The following is a 15,912-nucleotide window of genomic DNA, read 5'->3' as shown; positions in this document are numbered from 1 at the left end:
GAGAAGGTAACACTCTCCATATTTTGATCTTGACGCATCAGAGTAAATTGTGATATTACAAATTGTGCTCTTGATATAGTACAGGCAAATACAAGCGATGCATATTCAACGCCTTTTTGAAGGGCCTCTAGGTTTCGCGAATGGCTTAGCATCATTGGGAGCTGATGATGAGCCGTTCCCATTATTTCCTACATGACTTTCACCGACTCTGAGTCGAAGTTCCTCGATAATGTACTCTTCAGTAAGTTCTTGAGGGTCTGAAGTTTCAATTTTTCGCGAAGCAATTTGGACTGTAGGTGCCGATGAAGCGACCCATTCCTTGATCCAATGGAGAGTTGCGCCGGATCCGGAGGAATACAACATCCTGTGCCTGATGGGAGAGGATGATGGGCAGGAATAGATGAAGACTAATGAATAGTTAGCGAGGTAAGAGATCCATAGAGGCAACGACAATACCAATTTCGCGACGGGGAGGGGAGGTATGGGATTGAGCCCAAGCGAAAAGGGCGTATGTAGGTTCGTCTCTGGGGATCGCAGAAGCCAATTGGCCAACGGCAATCTCTGAATTAGACTTTAAAAGTAACGTTTCCGTCTGAGGATCGATTGTCTGAACTAGCATTAGTTCATGTCATTGTGGCAATTTGAGGAAAAGCTTGCCATGACAAGAAGTGAAGAGTCGTTCCCTTGAACGAGCTCTAGGATGGCTTGCTCTAGTTCAGGAACGCGCTTGAAGCCTACGGGACCGACGTGGCTGGTGCGGGCGCGAGAACCCTCGTAGGAAGCAGAGGAATTCTCCGCGGCGCGTACGTCGGCCATCTCTTGTTCACGAGCAGAGAGGGGTTTCGGGGCTGCAAGGTGCCGTAAGTGAGCTTGATATGCGTCTGCGGTCAGATCGGCTTTTGAAGTTGCAAAGATGGAGTCGGTGAAGACGGTAGACCCGAGGGATTTGAGCAAGGATGACCGAGAAGACGCGTACAGCATCTAGTCGCGCCATGAAGAGGGAGCGAATAGTGTAACGACATGCCATATACCTACCTTGTCTCTGACCTGGGCAGTATCCGGCACAAAGAAAAAGGCGGTCCAATCCGTTGAGGGAGGGTCGAGCTTTGCTAGGACATAAGCTGGGTCGTTATCGGACAAGATGTCCTGGAGAAGGGCGAGGTCCTCCTGGAACGATCCCGCAATATCGATGGATCTATCGAGGACGAGGGATTCTGGGGAAGACATGGTAAGATGGGGGAGGGACGGGGAGGGAGAGAGGAGAGACCATTTTGGATGACCACCTTGAGAAAGCGAACGGGGCTGAGGGTAGCTGCGTCTGCAAAGGCCGTGGCGAGGGCTGGTGCGACGGAGATGCCAGAGGCGGCGGACATGGGAGGATTAAAGATAGCCGGGACTCTACCACGCCCCGCCATGGCCTCGATCCCCTACCAGGCCTACAAGGTCAGTCGCCCTCTCTTTCTACTGCCTACCACTCACATCTGCACTAGTCCAAGCGCCACTCCCGCGTTCTCTCCAGTCCCACCCAGGCTCTTGCTGCCCCTGGCCTGCCCTCTCCGCCAGCTTCCAGTCATTCCAACGAGTCTCCAGATTCCCCCCTGGACAGTCATGCCCCTGTAGCCCCTGCACCGTCCACTTCATCTGCCACTCTCCCTCTGCGCAAGGCCTCCAAGTTCCGCCATATTTCTCCCAAAACACGGAGTGATACCCTCCATTCACGCACCACCTCAGGCCCTTCCTCTCCCTTGCACCGAGCCCTTCCTGCCGCCACCCATCCAAACCAGTCTGAACCCCAGTTGACTACCCGCTCCTCTGCCACACCGTTTCTCTCTCCCAGTGTATCTGAACGTGCCCTCCCGCCCATACCTATTCAGCCCGTCTCCTCACCCTCACCAACACCATCTCCCACTACCTCCCGTACAAATAATACGGCGAAACTCCCCCTCACCAGTCCCGGCGTCCCTCGATCTCTTCGTCTTCCATACACACCTGGATTCCAGCCTAAAGGATTCAGTAGATACCTTACCGACAAATTTCTCGCTCTACGCAAGACAAAGCGCAATGGTACAGATGCCGATGGGAGCGCCCAAAGGGTAGAACGCAATAAGCTCGAGAGGCGCTTGGAGAAACTCATTGACCTTCACTTTCCCCTCAATCCATCAAAGCCAGACCGTTCTCCCAACCAACGTCAGGCTTCTGGTAATGCAAACCATGGACTCAGGCGGGCATCCTCTATATTCGATCTCGATACCTACAAGACCCTCAATCTTCGGGATGCTAATGACCTTTGGAGAAGCGTCGTCGCTGGGAATCTCGGTGACACCGGCAAACTTGACAAGCGAGGTGCGTCTCACAATTCCATCTCTCTCGCGATGATAACTCACTTGCAACGGATAGCCATGGAACAACGTATCACTCCCTGGGAGGCCGATTCGGCTGTGTCAAAATGCCCTCTATGCTCGTAAGTTATAATTTCAACTCCAACTACTCTAGCTAGGTTTTTATAATACTTGAACAGGACTTCATTTCACCCCTTGACTAATCGTAAACATCATTGTCGACTATGCGGTTGTATCATCTGTTCGCTACCCCCAAAGAACCCACAACGTCCTGTCAGCTGTTCGATACTGTTCGTCGTCGATCCGAAAACAAGGATGATAGAAGAAGTCGGAGAAGGTGTCGATTATGGCGTTCGAAAACGGAGGAATGCAAGTATTGGGACAGCTGATGAAATTGACAAGGACGAGAAATTCTTGAAGGGCGTAAGGCTCTGTCGGATGTGTCGACCCGTTCTTTCGTGCGTTTCTATCATCTATCATCGAGACGCATGCTAAAGCTATATCTTGTAGGAGAGAGCAATATAAACAAGAGAGGTTGCATGTACCAACATTCGTCATGTTACACGAGGCAAGTCAACCATTCTCCTGGATTTTCTACTCAAGTCTCATTTTGGTAAACAGATGTTCATTGCACTGGAAAAAGAGATCGAAGATGCACTTCCTCAGTTCCAAGAACTACTACTCGCGTTAAAGTGAGCTGACTGACCTCTTTGGAATGCACTTATTGATGAACTCGTTGTAGTCAGGACGGGAATCCCACGAAAGAGGCTTCCGCGGCTCGAAAACGCCTCTTGGAAGCCTTTGCTCAATACGACGCGCTAGCCAAGAAAATCAAGCAACTTCCTTGTCCCAATGGGCCTGCAAGTTCTCAGGGTCGTATTCAAGCTGCGATTCTAATGCGGGCCAATTTGTTCCTGCAAAAGAATATGTTTCCCCTTCAAGTCGGTTTTCTTTTCCTTCTTTTATTTTTTTTCTTGTTTCATTCTAACTCAATCTTTACCCATATGCATAGTCGTTACCCGGTTCTTCACAAATCAAATATAAACCGACAGCTGGATCAGTTCTTAAGACCGACAACGGTTTGATCAAGGAACCTGATATCGATTCGGATTCAGAGCTTGCTCAGGCGTTGCAACCGTTACTCGAGCAAGAAGCGCTGTTAGAGACGTTTGTTGAAGAAGCGATGGTGCAGAGAAAGTTTGAGGATGTCAAGACTTTAAAGGCGAATTTACATGAAATTCGTAAGGAGATTCAGAGGATGTTGGATGGCGTTGATGGTAATGTCAAGAAGGGAAAAGATAAGAGTCGGAGGTAAATTTTCGGCGTATCTGGCCCTTTTTTTTCCCCTTCTTCATTTTTGATTTGATTTCTATACGAATTACCCCTGGATTTAATTTAGATTTGGATGGTCCCTCTGAGACCATACTTCTTTAGCCCTTCAAAGTAGTGCATATGTGCATCTGAGATGATGTTCACATTTCTCTCAGCATGATCGAGGTCCATTATATACACAAGACTGCATTACTGGACTCTATTAATATAAATATTGCCTGACAAGAAACTACAGTCGACGTAGAATATTAACTAAAACGTCACAAAGAATGAGAACAAAGAAACAGAGGCGCGCCATGATAGCCTGCAAGATTATATATATAAAAAAAACAAAAAACTCATTTACTCAAAGTGTCCAGGAATGAAGACAAGTCTAGACTCTCATATTCCTCTTCTGCTGGCAAGTCCTCCAAGCCCTGGAGTACATTCTTTTGTGTGACAGGTTTGGAGGAGGACTGTTTCATCTTTTGAGCTGCTGCCATAGCGTTTTCTTCTTCGGTACTACGCCGGAAAAGATCCAGAACCAGATCTGTGTCCATCGATGACAGGCCTGCGTTCTGTTGAGTGACGACAGAGTTTGCAATATTGAGTTTGAAGCGTTGGAGCCTGGACAATCGTCATTAATACACTTCTCACAAAAACAGAATGTAAAAACAAACCCCATGATTTTTTCTTCCAACGTTCCCTTCGTAATTAGCCGATAAACGTTGACGACCTTCTTCTGACCAATACGATGGGCCCGATCCATAGCTTGAAGATCCTTCATAGGATTCCAATCATGCTCGACAAATATGACAGTATCAGCTCCAGTCAGCGTAAGCCCTAGTCCTCCGACGTGTGTGGTCAACAATAAACAATCAATGCTAGGATCAGAATTGAACGTTTGAACAATCGCATGTCTCTTGCTTGCGTCTGTACTACCATCCAGTCGCATATAAGTCACAGACTGCATCTGAGCTTTGAACAGATCCGTTTCAATGATGTCAAGCATTTGTTTCATCTGACAAAAGATCAACACGCGGTGCTGTGAGAATGTTCCTGCGGGATCGGTGACTCCATCAATGGATTCTCCTCCCGCTGAATCGTTCCTCGAGTTGGTTGAGACGCCAATTCCACAATCTATGAGCAATTGTCTAAAACAACTCAGCCTTCTCCATCTATCAAGATGTGAGAGGTTGAACGTACTTTAATGCGAGCAGCTTGGGAGCCTGTTGAATGTCATGGAGTGACGTTGATGGAAGCCCGGCCTTGTCAAGGGCATTACTGATGGCAATTTGATCGTTTTTGAGAACCAACGCCGGATGATTGCACAATTTTCGCAAGTATTGAAGAGATTGAAATATATGTTGTTGACCAGCCTCTTCTTTATTGGAGCGCACCATGTCCTCGGCGGATGTACCGGCTTTGGAACTCGAGAAATCGTCGTATAAGTGCTTCTGCAGATCGGACAGTTCGCAATAGTAATCTTGTATGATTTTGGGAGGTAGGTCGTGAAGGACATCTTCCTTGAGGCGTCGAAGCAAGAATGGTAAAACTTGCTTATGCAACGCTTCCAGAGCCAGTGCCGCTAAGTTCAATAATCAGCTCCTGTATTGGAAAAGCAATTTCATATGTTTACCAGCTTCGCCATTCTTCGCTTTGCCATCCCGGTTAGCCAAAATAGGTTTTCCGAAACGCTCGTTGAAGGACGATTCTGTGCCAAGGAACCCAGGCATTAGAAAATCGAAAAGACTCCACAATTCCAGCACATTATTTTGTATTGGTGTCCCAGAAAGAATGAGGCGGTGCTGTGCACGAACGCATTTTACAGCTTTGGTCAGTTTTGTCTTCGAATTCTTGATAACATGACCCTCGTCCAGGATACAATAAAGCCAGTTCAAGTGCTCCAAATTCGCGATATCATTTCGAACCACTTCATATGACGTGATCACCACATCAAATTGAGCAAGTCTGGGAATGAGCTTGGTTCGTTCACGGGAGTTACCAGTATACAATATAGGCTTCAGCTTCTCCACATATTTGAGAATTTCGTAATACCAGTGACCGGTCAGTGTTGGAGGGCAAATAATGAGAGATGGAAGGTGGACAGCATCCGGTGATTTTGTCTCGCGGTAACGTTGAGCCCGTTCGTGATGCTTGCTAGCCAAGATGCAGATAGATTGTAAAGTTTTACCAAGACCCATATCTAATCAAAGTCTCAGTGTTTAGATCAGCATGTGACAGCCGCAACACTTACCGTCGCAGAGAATGCCGTGGAGCTGGTACTTGGCTAAGAAGGCTAACCAATTGACACCCTCCTGTTGATATTTGCGGAGATCAGCTTTGACAAGAACCGGGATATCATACTTCGCAACCTTCGTGCCGTCGAGAAGTTGCGATAAAAATTCCCTTTCGGTTTCACGCTTTTTGAGAAGATCATCAGGGAAACTTGGTGGATCAGGTAAGCCAGCCTGCGAATATTTAAGTACTGCACATATGAGCGATAACATGAGTACTCACTTCTAGTGGAACCATTTTCACCAGAGCCGCAAAGGTATTTGTTGAAGTGGACCTTATGTCATCGTCCGAATCACTCATACGGCCGAGGACGGGGACGACAAGAAAAATAACGTATGGTAATGCCTTGATATCTAGTTGCTGGACAATGTCTATAGGGTCTGGATGAAGTCACTGCTTTCGAAATTTGACATCACTCACGGTAAATCAACTCTATTGCACCCTGACGGTTCGCTAGCACAAGCGGATCACTTAAAAGTGGAACAATATTCTCCACAACATAACGCATGGATTCCGATGTCATCACGTTGCAAATGGTGGCGAAACATCGTGCAGCGGCCTGCCTTATGATAGCGAAGCGGCTACGGAGGGCCAGGTCCAACATGGGCAGGACTTCAGCTAGACGCGGCCATAAACCTGAGTCAAATGAGGGTGCCACAGCTTCCAAGACGCTGAGGGAATCGATGACGTCCTGACCGTACTGCTTCTCTATGAGAGCATCCGATTTCTCGACCGGACCTGTTCCACACACACACGTAAGGCATAGCGATAACAAATAAGTTGATTGAGCCCACCGTTCTGAAAGGCACTCAGAAGTCCACCAGCCATGGAACACCACATATTGGGAATAACATCGAGCAATGAGGGACCGAACTTGGAGGACAGTTGATTGAATGCAAACTCAGCACCTCGGCGTGCTAGGCGTGCTTTCTTGTTGTCTTCAGCAGTTTCCGCGCTTGTTCCGACGACAGGTTTGAGCCCATCTTTCTGGTCCCGCACGCTGGAACTCTGGAACGACATGATGCCAGACAAGTATTTCCTATTGAAAGCAAAGGTAGGAGTACTCTCTGTGTCTTGGCAGAGAAATGTACATAGATTTTTGACAATTTTATCTGGCGGTTGTTTTATGTTGTGTTGCGAGCAGAAATCAATGAAAGAAGCAACCGCTGCAGCCGATCTCTGTTGCAAATCGATATTTTCTTCGCTCTGAAATCATGAGCGTAAACAAAACACTATACAGCATACTCAGATACTCGCCTTGACACTGTTCATAATTCCTTTTACCACGGGGCTGACTTTATCCGGCAGATCCTTGAAACTGACGAATGCAGCTGCAAATACCGCCGAAACTCGTATATCATTTTGATTTTTGACTTCGAGGTATCGTTCGATGCTCGCTACGACAGTCAGTCGCTTTTCGTTCATAAGGCTCAGTTCCTTTTTCCTAGTCCGTCCGAGACTATCCTTTAGCCTCGTAAAATGAAAATTTACAGTCTGCTGCGCCGTTTCAATCGTGAAGCAACCTTGACGCGCGCCCGTGATATCGACCTCGTTTCCAAGGAATGGTATGGAAGACATTGGCAATTTGCATTCAGTATTGAACAGCTGAAGAAGCGCGATACAGTCCGCATGAATGCGGTTCAAAGAATAGGCCATTTCATGGTACGCCGGAGGGGAGTTCCCTTGTAACCATGCTAGAGTTTTTTGGCTAACTTCTTTTGCGAGGGTCGAAACTGAAGAGAGGGGGGTAAAAAGTGTAAACAGCTTTTCATGACCACGGGCCCATTCTTCAGAAACGATTGCACCGAGAAATTTTTGAAGCATGCTGCTAGAGTCAATGTAGTGTAAAAGGATAGGTCGAAAGAAATCGTCAATCATCTAACAATGTTTGCTTAGAACGATCCATACACGAATACTAAAACCACACGCACTTCTTTAGGCCAATGGATTATTTGATAGGCTAACGCGGTTGCTGCCGCTATTCTTGCCCGAAGGATAACTTCAATTGGTACTAATGACAAATCTTGAGCGAGCATATTCTTATCGACGTTGTGACGCTCGAGCACTCCGTCAGTATTATTCGCGATGGAAGGGAGATAAAACGTTGACGTGTCTATTGCGGTTCCAATTGGAGTCATTGCTACAGCATACCATTCGAGAGTCAACTGTTGAGAAACCTGTGAAACAAAGAAGTCGGGTGTTGAAGACAACAAGGAAAATGCATCTCTCCAAGCAGAAAGACTCGCATCCCGTATGTCAGAGCGCTCTTCGCATATGAGGTTTTGGAACAGCAAACGCAAGAACGATACTGATACCCAGTCGCGTGGCAAGTTAGGTACGGCCATAAAAGAGGCTAAAGTCTTCACCACAGCAAGTCGAACATTAGGAATCGTATGTCGGAAAAACGGGAAAAGGGTAGGCGCAAGCGTGGAGAGCGGTAGCCTAGCCACTTTTGAATCTCAAGATGAAGTTAAACAGAATGAACGGGCGTACGAAACTGTTTCACTAGCGAGAATATTGATGACTTTATCGTATGCGACCAACTTTCCTGTAGACATGAATTAGTACACGATGTAGTTTTATTTTACCAATGTAAGGCTTCATACCCAGCAAGTCCATGACAGCACCAACGCTTGAACTTAAGTCGTCTTTCATATCACTGAGGCAACGCCACAATACGACCAGGATACGTTCCAAAGAATCTGGCAAACGGTCTACGAAATGCTGTGCCACAGGCAGAAGACACGTCGCCGCAACGGATCGAACGTCGTCATCTCGATCACCGAGGCTGAAGAAAAAGGGATAAGAATACTCAGAACAATGGCAGAATTGCTACATACCCAAGAATTGCGACGTCAACAACATCCCGCAATACATTTTTACCTTCCTGGATAGGTGATGGTTCTCCACCCTCTTGCTTGATATTCCCTACACCATCAAATATGTCACTTCGAACAGCAACTTCGTACTTGATGCCGAGTAATCCCGCATGCCGGACTTCCCAGATATGATTATGTTCGTTGTCACTCGCCAACTTCTTCGGCAGCTGCATTTTACTTGTAGATTTACCAGCAGGTGCGACTACAAAGTCTTGACGAATCATCTGGAGCAGTATTTGATGAACATGCGAGAGGGATCGACGAGGCATGTGTAGCATCAATGACGCCATCGTCTGGGAAACAGTTTCTCTCACTGGCGCAACGACCTGTTGAACAAATATCAATAAAATAGTTATTAGAACCCCCAAATGTCTTTACCTGATCTGAAACGAAGTCTCCAAACCTATCAAGGACAAAAACACACAAAAATTTAGCAGCAAGATCGTTGCACCATTTTTCATGTGTGCGCTCATTTTCTTCATTAGACAGGTCATCTATCAAAATGTTAGAATAAAATCAAAATGATACATTACTGCACGCACCTCTCATCCCTCCGCACCTCCCTTGCACTTTCAACAACTCTCTGAGCGCTAGCGCAGCGCCATGACGAACCTCCCAAGTAGCACTAAAAAGATCGACTTCCAACACCTTTACTACTCCGTCCCAAATCCAGTTGCCAGATTCTACCTCTAAGGCTTTCGACTGTTTGGACTCTTTGGGTGACACAGCACCACCCTTCGTTGGATCAATGACGACCTTCTCTGGTTCATTAGTAGCCGGACTACTTGCGCGGGTAACTGGAACCGCAGTCTTTTCATCAGAAGCAACAAGTCGTGCCCTATATGAGGGATCAGTTATAATTTAAAATGAATAAAATAAGCCGTCGTACTTGTTAGAAGGGCCTGCTGGAGCCACACTGAACTTCCCACCGGGTGTTTGAGGCGGAGGAGCCGGGACGAAAGCACCAGGGCCTTGTTTACGTTTTCTTTTTGCACGATTCCGTTCCCGTGCGGAAAGTGCACTGAGATCGATATCGGGAGCTGATGCGGTGGTAGGGGAAGGGTCAACAGGGGTGAGAGAGCGAGTAGGAGGTGAGCTCGTTTTTTTGGTACCCCCAGCCTCAGAGCAAATATCCATTGGAGAATTTGCACGTGTTGCCTCATCTTTAGATACATCAACCTCCATATCACCTGCAAGCTCCTTGTCGAGCTCTAAGTCATCGGCGACGTCGTCCAAAAAGTCCAATCCAAGACGACCCATAGCCTCCTTCCGTGCTTTTTTTACCTCAGCCGTTGTGGCGAGTATACCAATCGGCTTAACAAATTCTTTCCCTGATGAGGCCAGAAGTAGCTTACCCTGAGAAATCAGGTCTCGAACCGAAAATGCGGGAAAATCAGGAATTGGGAAGTCCGAAGTCAAATCGATGTCTTTCGTCTTGGATAAGCTATCAGAGGGCGTCCATAATGGTGCGAGGGAGCATATTTGTGAGATGGCGACTGAGGCTGCTGAGCGGGTCTCAAAGGATTTAGAATGGAGAAAAGGAAGTATCTTGGGAACAAGAATCAGAACGCGACGGAGACGGGTCTCTCGAAAAGTACGTACCCGAGCTACAACCGACATGAGATCGTTCCATGATGAACCATCCACCTGAGATGCTTGATGGCGAACTGTTTTGACATCGTCCTCAACGAGCGTTATGTCGCTGGTGACACTTTTTACGGCGAGTTGCGCGAGTTGCTTAGCGGCTGTGGTCCTCACTGAGGTGGACGAACCTGTGTCCAACAGGAGGAGGAGCCTGTCCAACCTGTTTGTTTTGCAATTGAGTGCGCCACGACGTTGAGTGAATTCAGTCACGGCCTACCTTGAACTCATATTTGCGCGGGGAGTCCGGTCCGGTGCCGTTCCGAGTTGATGGAGGCGGCAGAACGGACTGTTTGGGTTTATTTACGGGGGGATCACTTGGGCCCAGGAGCTTCGCCTTTAAATCTGTCCTCCCGAACTGTGACTGCAGTTCGTGACAGTCACACTTTTTTCCAAGTTTAGTCATGAACTTTGACAGCATACCCTGTTTCTCAAAACAGCCAGGTCGATTGCGCTTGTGACGCATTTTCTAAACCACTGCACTATGGAGTACGTCTGCAACCTACTGCACCCTCACCTGCTACGAATCCGCTCTACCTCACCTTCCGACGGTGAGCTTAAAATGCCTCGACTCAACTTTTTTTGGTACTGAACGCCTGCTGCCAAAAGATCTGATACTAGTATCTGAGGGCCTCTATGAACGACTTGTGGCCTCTGTAGGCGCTTTATTAACCGATGCACTTCATCCTGGAAATTACATGGCGAATGAATTCCTGACTTTATCGGACATTGCATACGAAAAGATGCGACTTGCGCCATCGACTACTCTGACCGTGTGGCAGATTTTGTACGCTGACGCGTGCATCCTGCATGCCCTCTGCATACTGAACAAACCTAATGCAACACGATCAATTGGTATTCTTGACAAAGCGATCATTATTGCTGGAGGTGGCGACGAGAATCGCCTTGACCTGATTTTGTCGTGTATCAATAAGATACAACAAATCTTCTTCCCGACCCTCGTCCTGTCACGAAAACTACTGCATCAGGGACATCATCCTTCTCCCAATCTATTATCAACCGCTCATCACGAGGTTCCCACCATTGATACAGAGCCATCTTTTCTTTCGTTTCAGGAGATTCATTCCAAAGGACCTTTTGTGATCAGGGACTATGCTCGTGATTGGCCCGCATTGAAAGATCATAAATGGAACTCCATCGATTATTTGCTATCAGTATCTGGTTCCTCCAGAACCATTCCGATAGAAGTTGGGCATGACTACCGGGATGAAGACTGGAGCCAAACGCTAATGGGCTGGGAAGATTTCCTCGATGTAATCAGGGAGAAAGTGGCTGGCGACAGCTCGTTCAAAGTCGCAAAAATCTTGTATCTTGCTCAGTACAATCTGTTACGGCAGTTTCCTTCTCTACGAAACGACATTGCGATCCCTGATTACGTCTATTGTGCTCTGTCATCCCAAGACTTTCCTGAGTATACAGCATTGCGCCAAGGTGACAATGCTATTCTAAACGCATGGCTGGGCCCCGAGGGCGCAACATCACCCGCACATTTTGTAAGTCGCTCCCGTTTTTTTTTACATCTCAGCAACCTATTCCTTCTTAGGACCCCTATTACAACCTCTACGGTGAAGTGATTACATGACTGTCTGAACATACGCTGTCCTAATCATTACGTCGCAAACCTAGTACAAATTGTCGGCTACAAGACCGTTTGGTTAAGTCCTCCAAACACCAAGCCATATATGGAAGCTTTGACTCTGTTAAAGCGGTCTGAAGATATTCAGACTAGTTTGTCAGAGAGAAACAGTGACTCTCTAAACACGTCTCGCATCGATGTTTTCAATTCAGGGGAAACCACCTGTAATTTTTCCGATTTCCGCGAGAAGGTCGTGCCAGAGGCAATGAGTGTAGTATTGGGTCCAGGTGACTTATTATTCTTCCCGCCCGGTTGGTGGCATGGGATGCGCAGTGAATCCACTTGTTTCTCAGTATCGATGTGGTTTTGAGCATAACATTGATAGTTGAGATCCAAATTATCCAAATTAGAGTATCTTTGCGGTAGCATGCGTAATAACTTAGCATTTACAAGGTCAACTACTCATCAACGCACGGTAACGCTTGCACAGCCACCAGAATCTCACTGCCCTGTCAGGCGCTTCGCGGTGGCAGAAAGCCATTCTCACTGTTGCTGACCTTCCGGCGATTGATCGATCAACGGGCGCTCGCTAACGACCAGGTTTTCGGTTTGCTTCATGACAACTTCGGTTAATGATTCCTCATACCTTCATTCGCCTTACTGGTCACAACCTTCAAATTCCTTGAACCATGAGCATATAGCACAGGCTCTAAATCATTCTTCGGATGAGGGAGCGACTCTAGTTTTCTCGAAACTTGACCTCACCGACATCAGTGTCGATGCTGCTGAAGAATTAGCCACGAAGGTCGACGCCAACAACAAGGGTATGGTGAAACGGTGAGTTTGCATGGCTTGAATACTTTCCGGACGACTTAAAGCGAACAGTATAGCTATGGGGCACAATCGTCTTTCGACTCTTCCAACAGAGCTCGCACTCTTGACACATTTGCGATACCTAAATCTCAGGCACAACAGCTTCTCCACTTTCCCTCGTGTAGTACGCATTCTCTCTAAAGAACCAGACCTGTTGAATGTTAATACATTTCAAGTTAACTCTAATCCAGTCACTTGATACCCTCGATATCAGCCACAATAATATCAGGAGATTGCCCAATGAACCAGGAAATTTGATCAATCTTAGGGTTCGTAGCATATCTTGACCTCTCAGGTGAATTACAAGCTTTATCCATCTTACCAGGTTTTCTGTTTCTCGCGGAACAAAATTTCCCGCCTTCCTTCCTATCTCCCTCAATTTCACAAACTTGAGGTCTTTCGGGTCGACCGAAACCCGATAGAATGGCCTCCTCAAACTGCTATGGAATATCAGGATTCTGAAGACGCCAACTCAATGAAGGAATGGATACGAAGCGTACAAAATTGGATCGAAACGGAATGTTCTAAACTAGTTTACGATGATCATGAGAGAGGCACATTTGATAAGAGCATGTGAGTCTTCAAGTTGGAGAATGGATCTCCTACTTATGACAGATACAGAGAAGGTTCGTTACAATTCAACGAATATCTCGACCGATCTGGATATCATGGTCGCTCGCAGTCAGTTGCTTCGAACGCATCGCTGCCGCTAATCACTGAATCTCCACGTCAAAATTCCCCACCGGAAACTCTAACTCCGAATAGACCCCCGCCTCTACATCTTGGCATATTGCGTTCAACTAGTCCAGAACCATCGCCTCCCTATTCCTTTGATGGGATATCTCCTGTATCTGATTATGATTTAGAGATACCATCGTCCTTTGATCAAATGCAAGCCTTCGAACCACCCCCCCTCCATTCACGGACAGCATCTTATGCAGAAGGAGTACGACATCCTCTAGCCCCAACCCTTTTGGGTAACAAAAGTCTTCCGGATCTTCGCAATGTCCATAGCCCAACACGTAACCCAGTTTCAACCCCCCCTTTAACTCGGAGTATGCTTCATTATACCGGGCAAGATTCCCTCCACCGTTCGTCATCATACCACCTTTCCATTATCCCCAAACTCATCACGCCATCCTTTCTAGATACATCTGACGTCGGATCTGTCATATCCCTTGATGAAAAGAGGACATCAGTGGCGACAGAAAGAAATTATTATTTTCAGAGACTTTCCAAACTTCCTCTCTCTAACCCACTCCCTCAATATCTGGCAAATTTTGCTGAATCCGCTCGATCTCTGCTTTTTGCCATGTGTCAAATCTATCAATCTTTGGAGCAATATGCTGCACTGGTTATCGATGATAGATTTTCTGTCGTGCTACACAAGGTTCTCGACCCAGCCCATTTTGATATGATGCAATTCATTCAGGCTTTGGAACAATTTGACTCAATGAGTCGAAGCTCTCTTCCCCCGCCGATAGCATGTCGTAATCTTCTTGAGAGATGTAGGGATTGTGCAATGGCGTTCGGAAAGGCTGTGAATGTTCTAGTGTTGCGACTCCAAGTAGATCCTGGAGATGATCTTCGATTTTCTAGGTGGATGCTTCTCGAGATGTATGCTGCCACAGTTGAAATAGCTGGAGCTTGGAAATCCATGCAAAGTCACAGCAGTAACCTTAGGTCCTATGTACGCCAAAAGGACAGTCCGGTGCAGCTTTCCGAAAGTGTTTCAGGGCTTGACTCGCCATCGCAGCATACCCTACGTGTCGGAATTTCTGCTCGGACCCGAACTGCGCGACGTCATGCGGGTTCCTTTAGCTCCAAGGATGTCGAGATTGGTAAAAAGCTACCTTCCTATGACATGCCATCCAGTTTCAGGGGGGGCGTACTGTCTGGCCCTGCTCCTCACATTCCTACGCTGCGGACGCCGAAACGGCAAGCAACTGCTCCCGTGGCATCGTCGATGACAGGAGCTCCGCTACCTTTGTCGCTTTGGAACTCGTCGGAAGAACGCTCCACATCTCATATCCGTCATGATTCACAGAAATCAGATCCAAATTACTCGCCTTCTTCCTCCCCATTCAAAGATTCGCAAGGAAATTCGAAACGAAAGATTGACTTTGAAGCCCTGAATGCGATCCAGAAAGCCGTAGAGACAGCCCCGAAAGTTTGGGACATGGTTGCAGATACATTACTGAGCAGACCGAATCAGAATGAACAAGCAGTACATGCGGTATTGGGAGAAGCACGATCGGTTACTATGAAGCTTTCCGAAATTATTTCGAAGATGCATAGCGGCGATTTGATGTCAGAAAAGAAACTACTACAGGAAGATGCACAACTTTTTCTCAAAGTGACTAATTTTGTTTTTTATGAATTGGTACGACTTGCTAATGAACACCCTCTAGGTTGTCGTTACGATTTCAGGCCTTGTAAAGACTTATGGTGTCATGCATTCCGTCCCTTCCGCCCTTCGTACCTCCATCCATAAGCTTGCTAAGATGACGGAAGAATTTGCAATATTGTTGCACGTCTCTTCGTTCACTTCCCCTCCTCCTAGGTCCTTTTCTCCGATATTTCTGAATCCTATGAATCTTCGACCGGATGGAAGACTCGCGTCTAATCTATCTCGCACGAGGAGCGCCCGCTCGTCGATGATAAAGATACCGCATCCGGCATTGAACGGTGGTCCTCATAGTGCAGTACCTACTCAATCATTTAAGCTCTCGGGTATTGAGTGTAATCGTCGTTTCGATGACTCGGAGGACGTTCTCACTGCTACAGAGGTTGTATGATAGTATTTTTTTCATATTTGTTCTGTAACAACTTCTCGTATCACTGTTCAATCAATCCCATCATTTCGCGTTCATGAGATTCTTGATCATGAGCGCTTTCGAGTTATGTAATACTTGCGTCCAAATAAGGTGCTTCAAGCTCGAGAAATTGAAATATCTACGAACACTAACAATAC

At 46.8% G+C, this 15,912-nt stretch overlaps 5 protein-coding genes across 5 annotated transcripts; 3 read left to right on the top strand and 2 right to left on the bottom strand.

The window, feature by feature from the left end:
* Nucleotides 1-30: 30 nt before the first annotated feature.
* Nucleotides 31-1,393, bottom strand: AGABI2DRAFT_190579 (hypothetical protein). Its single transcript, XM_006458165.1, has 5 exons — nt 1,268-1,393; nt 1,036-1,214; nt 658-981; nt 457-607; nt 31-407 (listed from the first exon to the last, which is right to left on the bottom strand). The coding sequence occupies exons 1-5, from the start codon at nt 1,371-1,373 to the stop codon at nt 106-108; spliced, it is 1,062 nt and encodes a 353-aa protein (XP_006458228.1). The 5' UTR covers nt 1,374-1,393; the 3' UTR covers nt 31-105.
* A 20-nt stretch (nt 1,394-1,413) lies between these two features.
* On the top strand, nt 1,414-3,654 carry AGABI2DRAFT_115236 (hypothetical protein; the record flags this gene model as incomplete). Its single annotated transcript, XM_006458164.1, has 8 exons — nt 1,414-1,443; nt 1,491-2,343; nt 2,398-2,461; nt 2,519-2,797; nt 2,850-2,880; nt 2,943-3,031; nt 3,082-3,280; nt 3,352-3,654. The coding sequence occupies 8 exons, from the start codon at nt 1,414-1,416 to the stop codon at nt 3,652-3,654; spliced, it is 1,848 nt and encodes a 615-aa protein (XP_006458227.1).
* A 355-nt stretch (nt 3,655-4,009) lies between these two features.
* AGABI2DRAFT_183309 (hypothetical protein) lies at nt 4,010-10,699 on the bottom strand (the record flags this gene model as incomplete). Its single annotated transcript, XM_006458163.1, has 18 exons — nt 4,010-4,277; nt 4,331-4,804; nt 4,857-5,238; nt 5,290-5,856; nt 5,908-6,121; nt 6,171-6,319; nt 6,369-6,686; nt 6,743-7,154; nt 7,206-7,826; nt 7,880-8,390; nt 8,493-8,496; nt 8,555-8,736; nt 8,789-9,153; nt 9,206-9,321; nt 9,370-9,665; nt 9,717-10,375; nt 10,430-10,631; nt 10,689-10,699. The coding sequence occupies 18 exons, from the start codon at nt 10,697-10,699 to the stop codon at nt 4,010-4,012; spliced, it is 5,751 nt and encodes a 1,916-aa protein (XP_006458226.1).
* A 213-nt stretch (nt 10,700-10,912) lies between these two features.
* Nucleotides 10,913-12,497, top strand: AGABI2DRAFT_216606 (hypothetical protein). Its single transcript, XM_006458162.1, has 4 exons — nt 10,913-11,019; nt 11,078-11,982; nt 12,033-12,054; nt 12,116-12,497. The coding sequence occupies exons 1-4, from the start codon at nt 10,953-10,955 to the stop codon at nt 12,433-12,435; spliced, it is 1,314 nt and encodes a 437-aa protein (XP_006458225.1). The 5' UTR covers nt 10,913-10,952; the 3' UTR covers nt 12,436-12,497.
* Nucleotides 12,498-12,641: 144 nt separating this feature from the next.
* On the top strand, nt 12,642-15,809 carry AGABI2DRAFT_199647 (hypothetical protein). Its single transcript, XM_006458161.1, has 6 exons — nt 12,642-12,902; nt 12,951-13,062; nt 13,115-13,207; nt 13,264-13,511; nt 13,554-15,294; nt 15,350-15,809. Exons 1-6 carry the CDS (start codon nt 12,682-12,684, stop codon nt 15,734-15,736), a joined length of 2,802 nt encoding a protein of 933 aa, XP_006458224.1. The 5' UTR covers nt 12,642-12,681; the 3' UTR covers nt 15,737-15,809.
* The last annotated feature ends 103 nt before the right edge of the window (nt 15,810-15,912 follow it).

Source organism: Agaricus bisporus (genome assembly GCF_000300575.1).
Source record: "Agaricus bisporus var. bisporus H97 unplaced genomic scaffold AGABI2scaffold_2, whole genome shotgun sequence".
Lineage (NCBI taxonomy): Eukaryota > Fungi > Basidiomycota > Agaricomycetes > Agaricales > Agaricaceae > Agaricus > Agaricus bisporus.
This window is presented reverse-complemented; position numbering and strand designations above follow the sequence as displayed.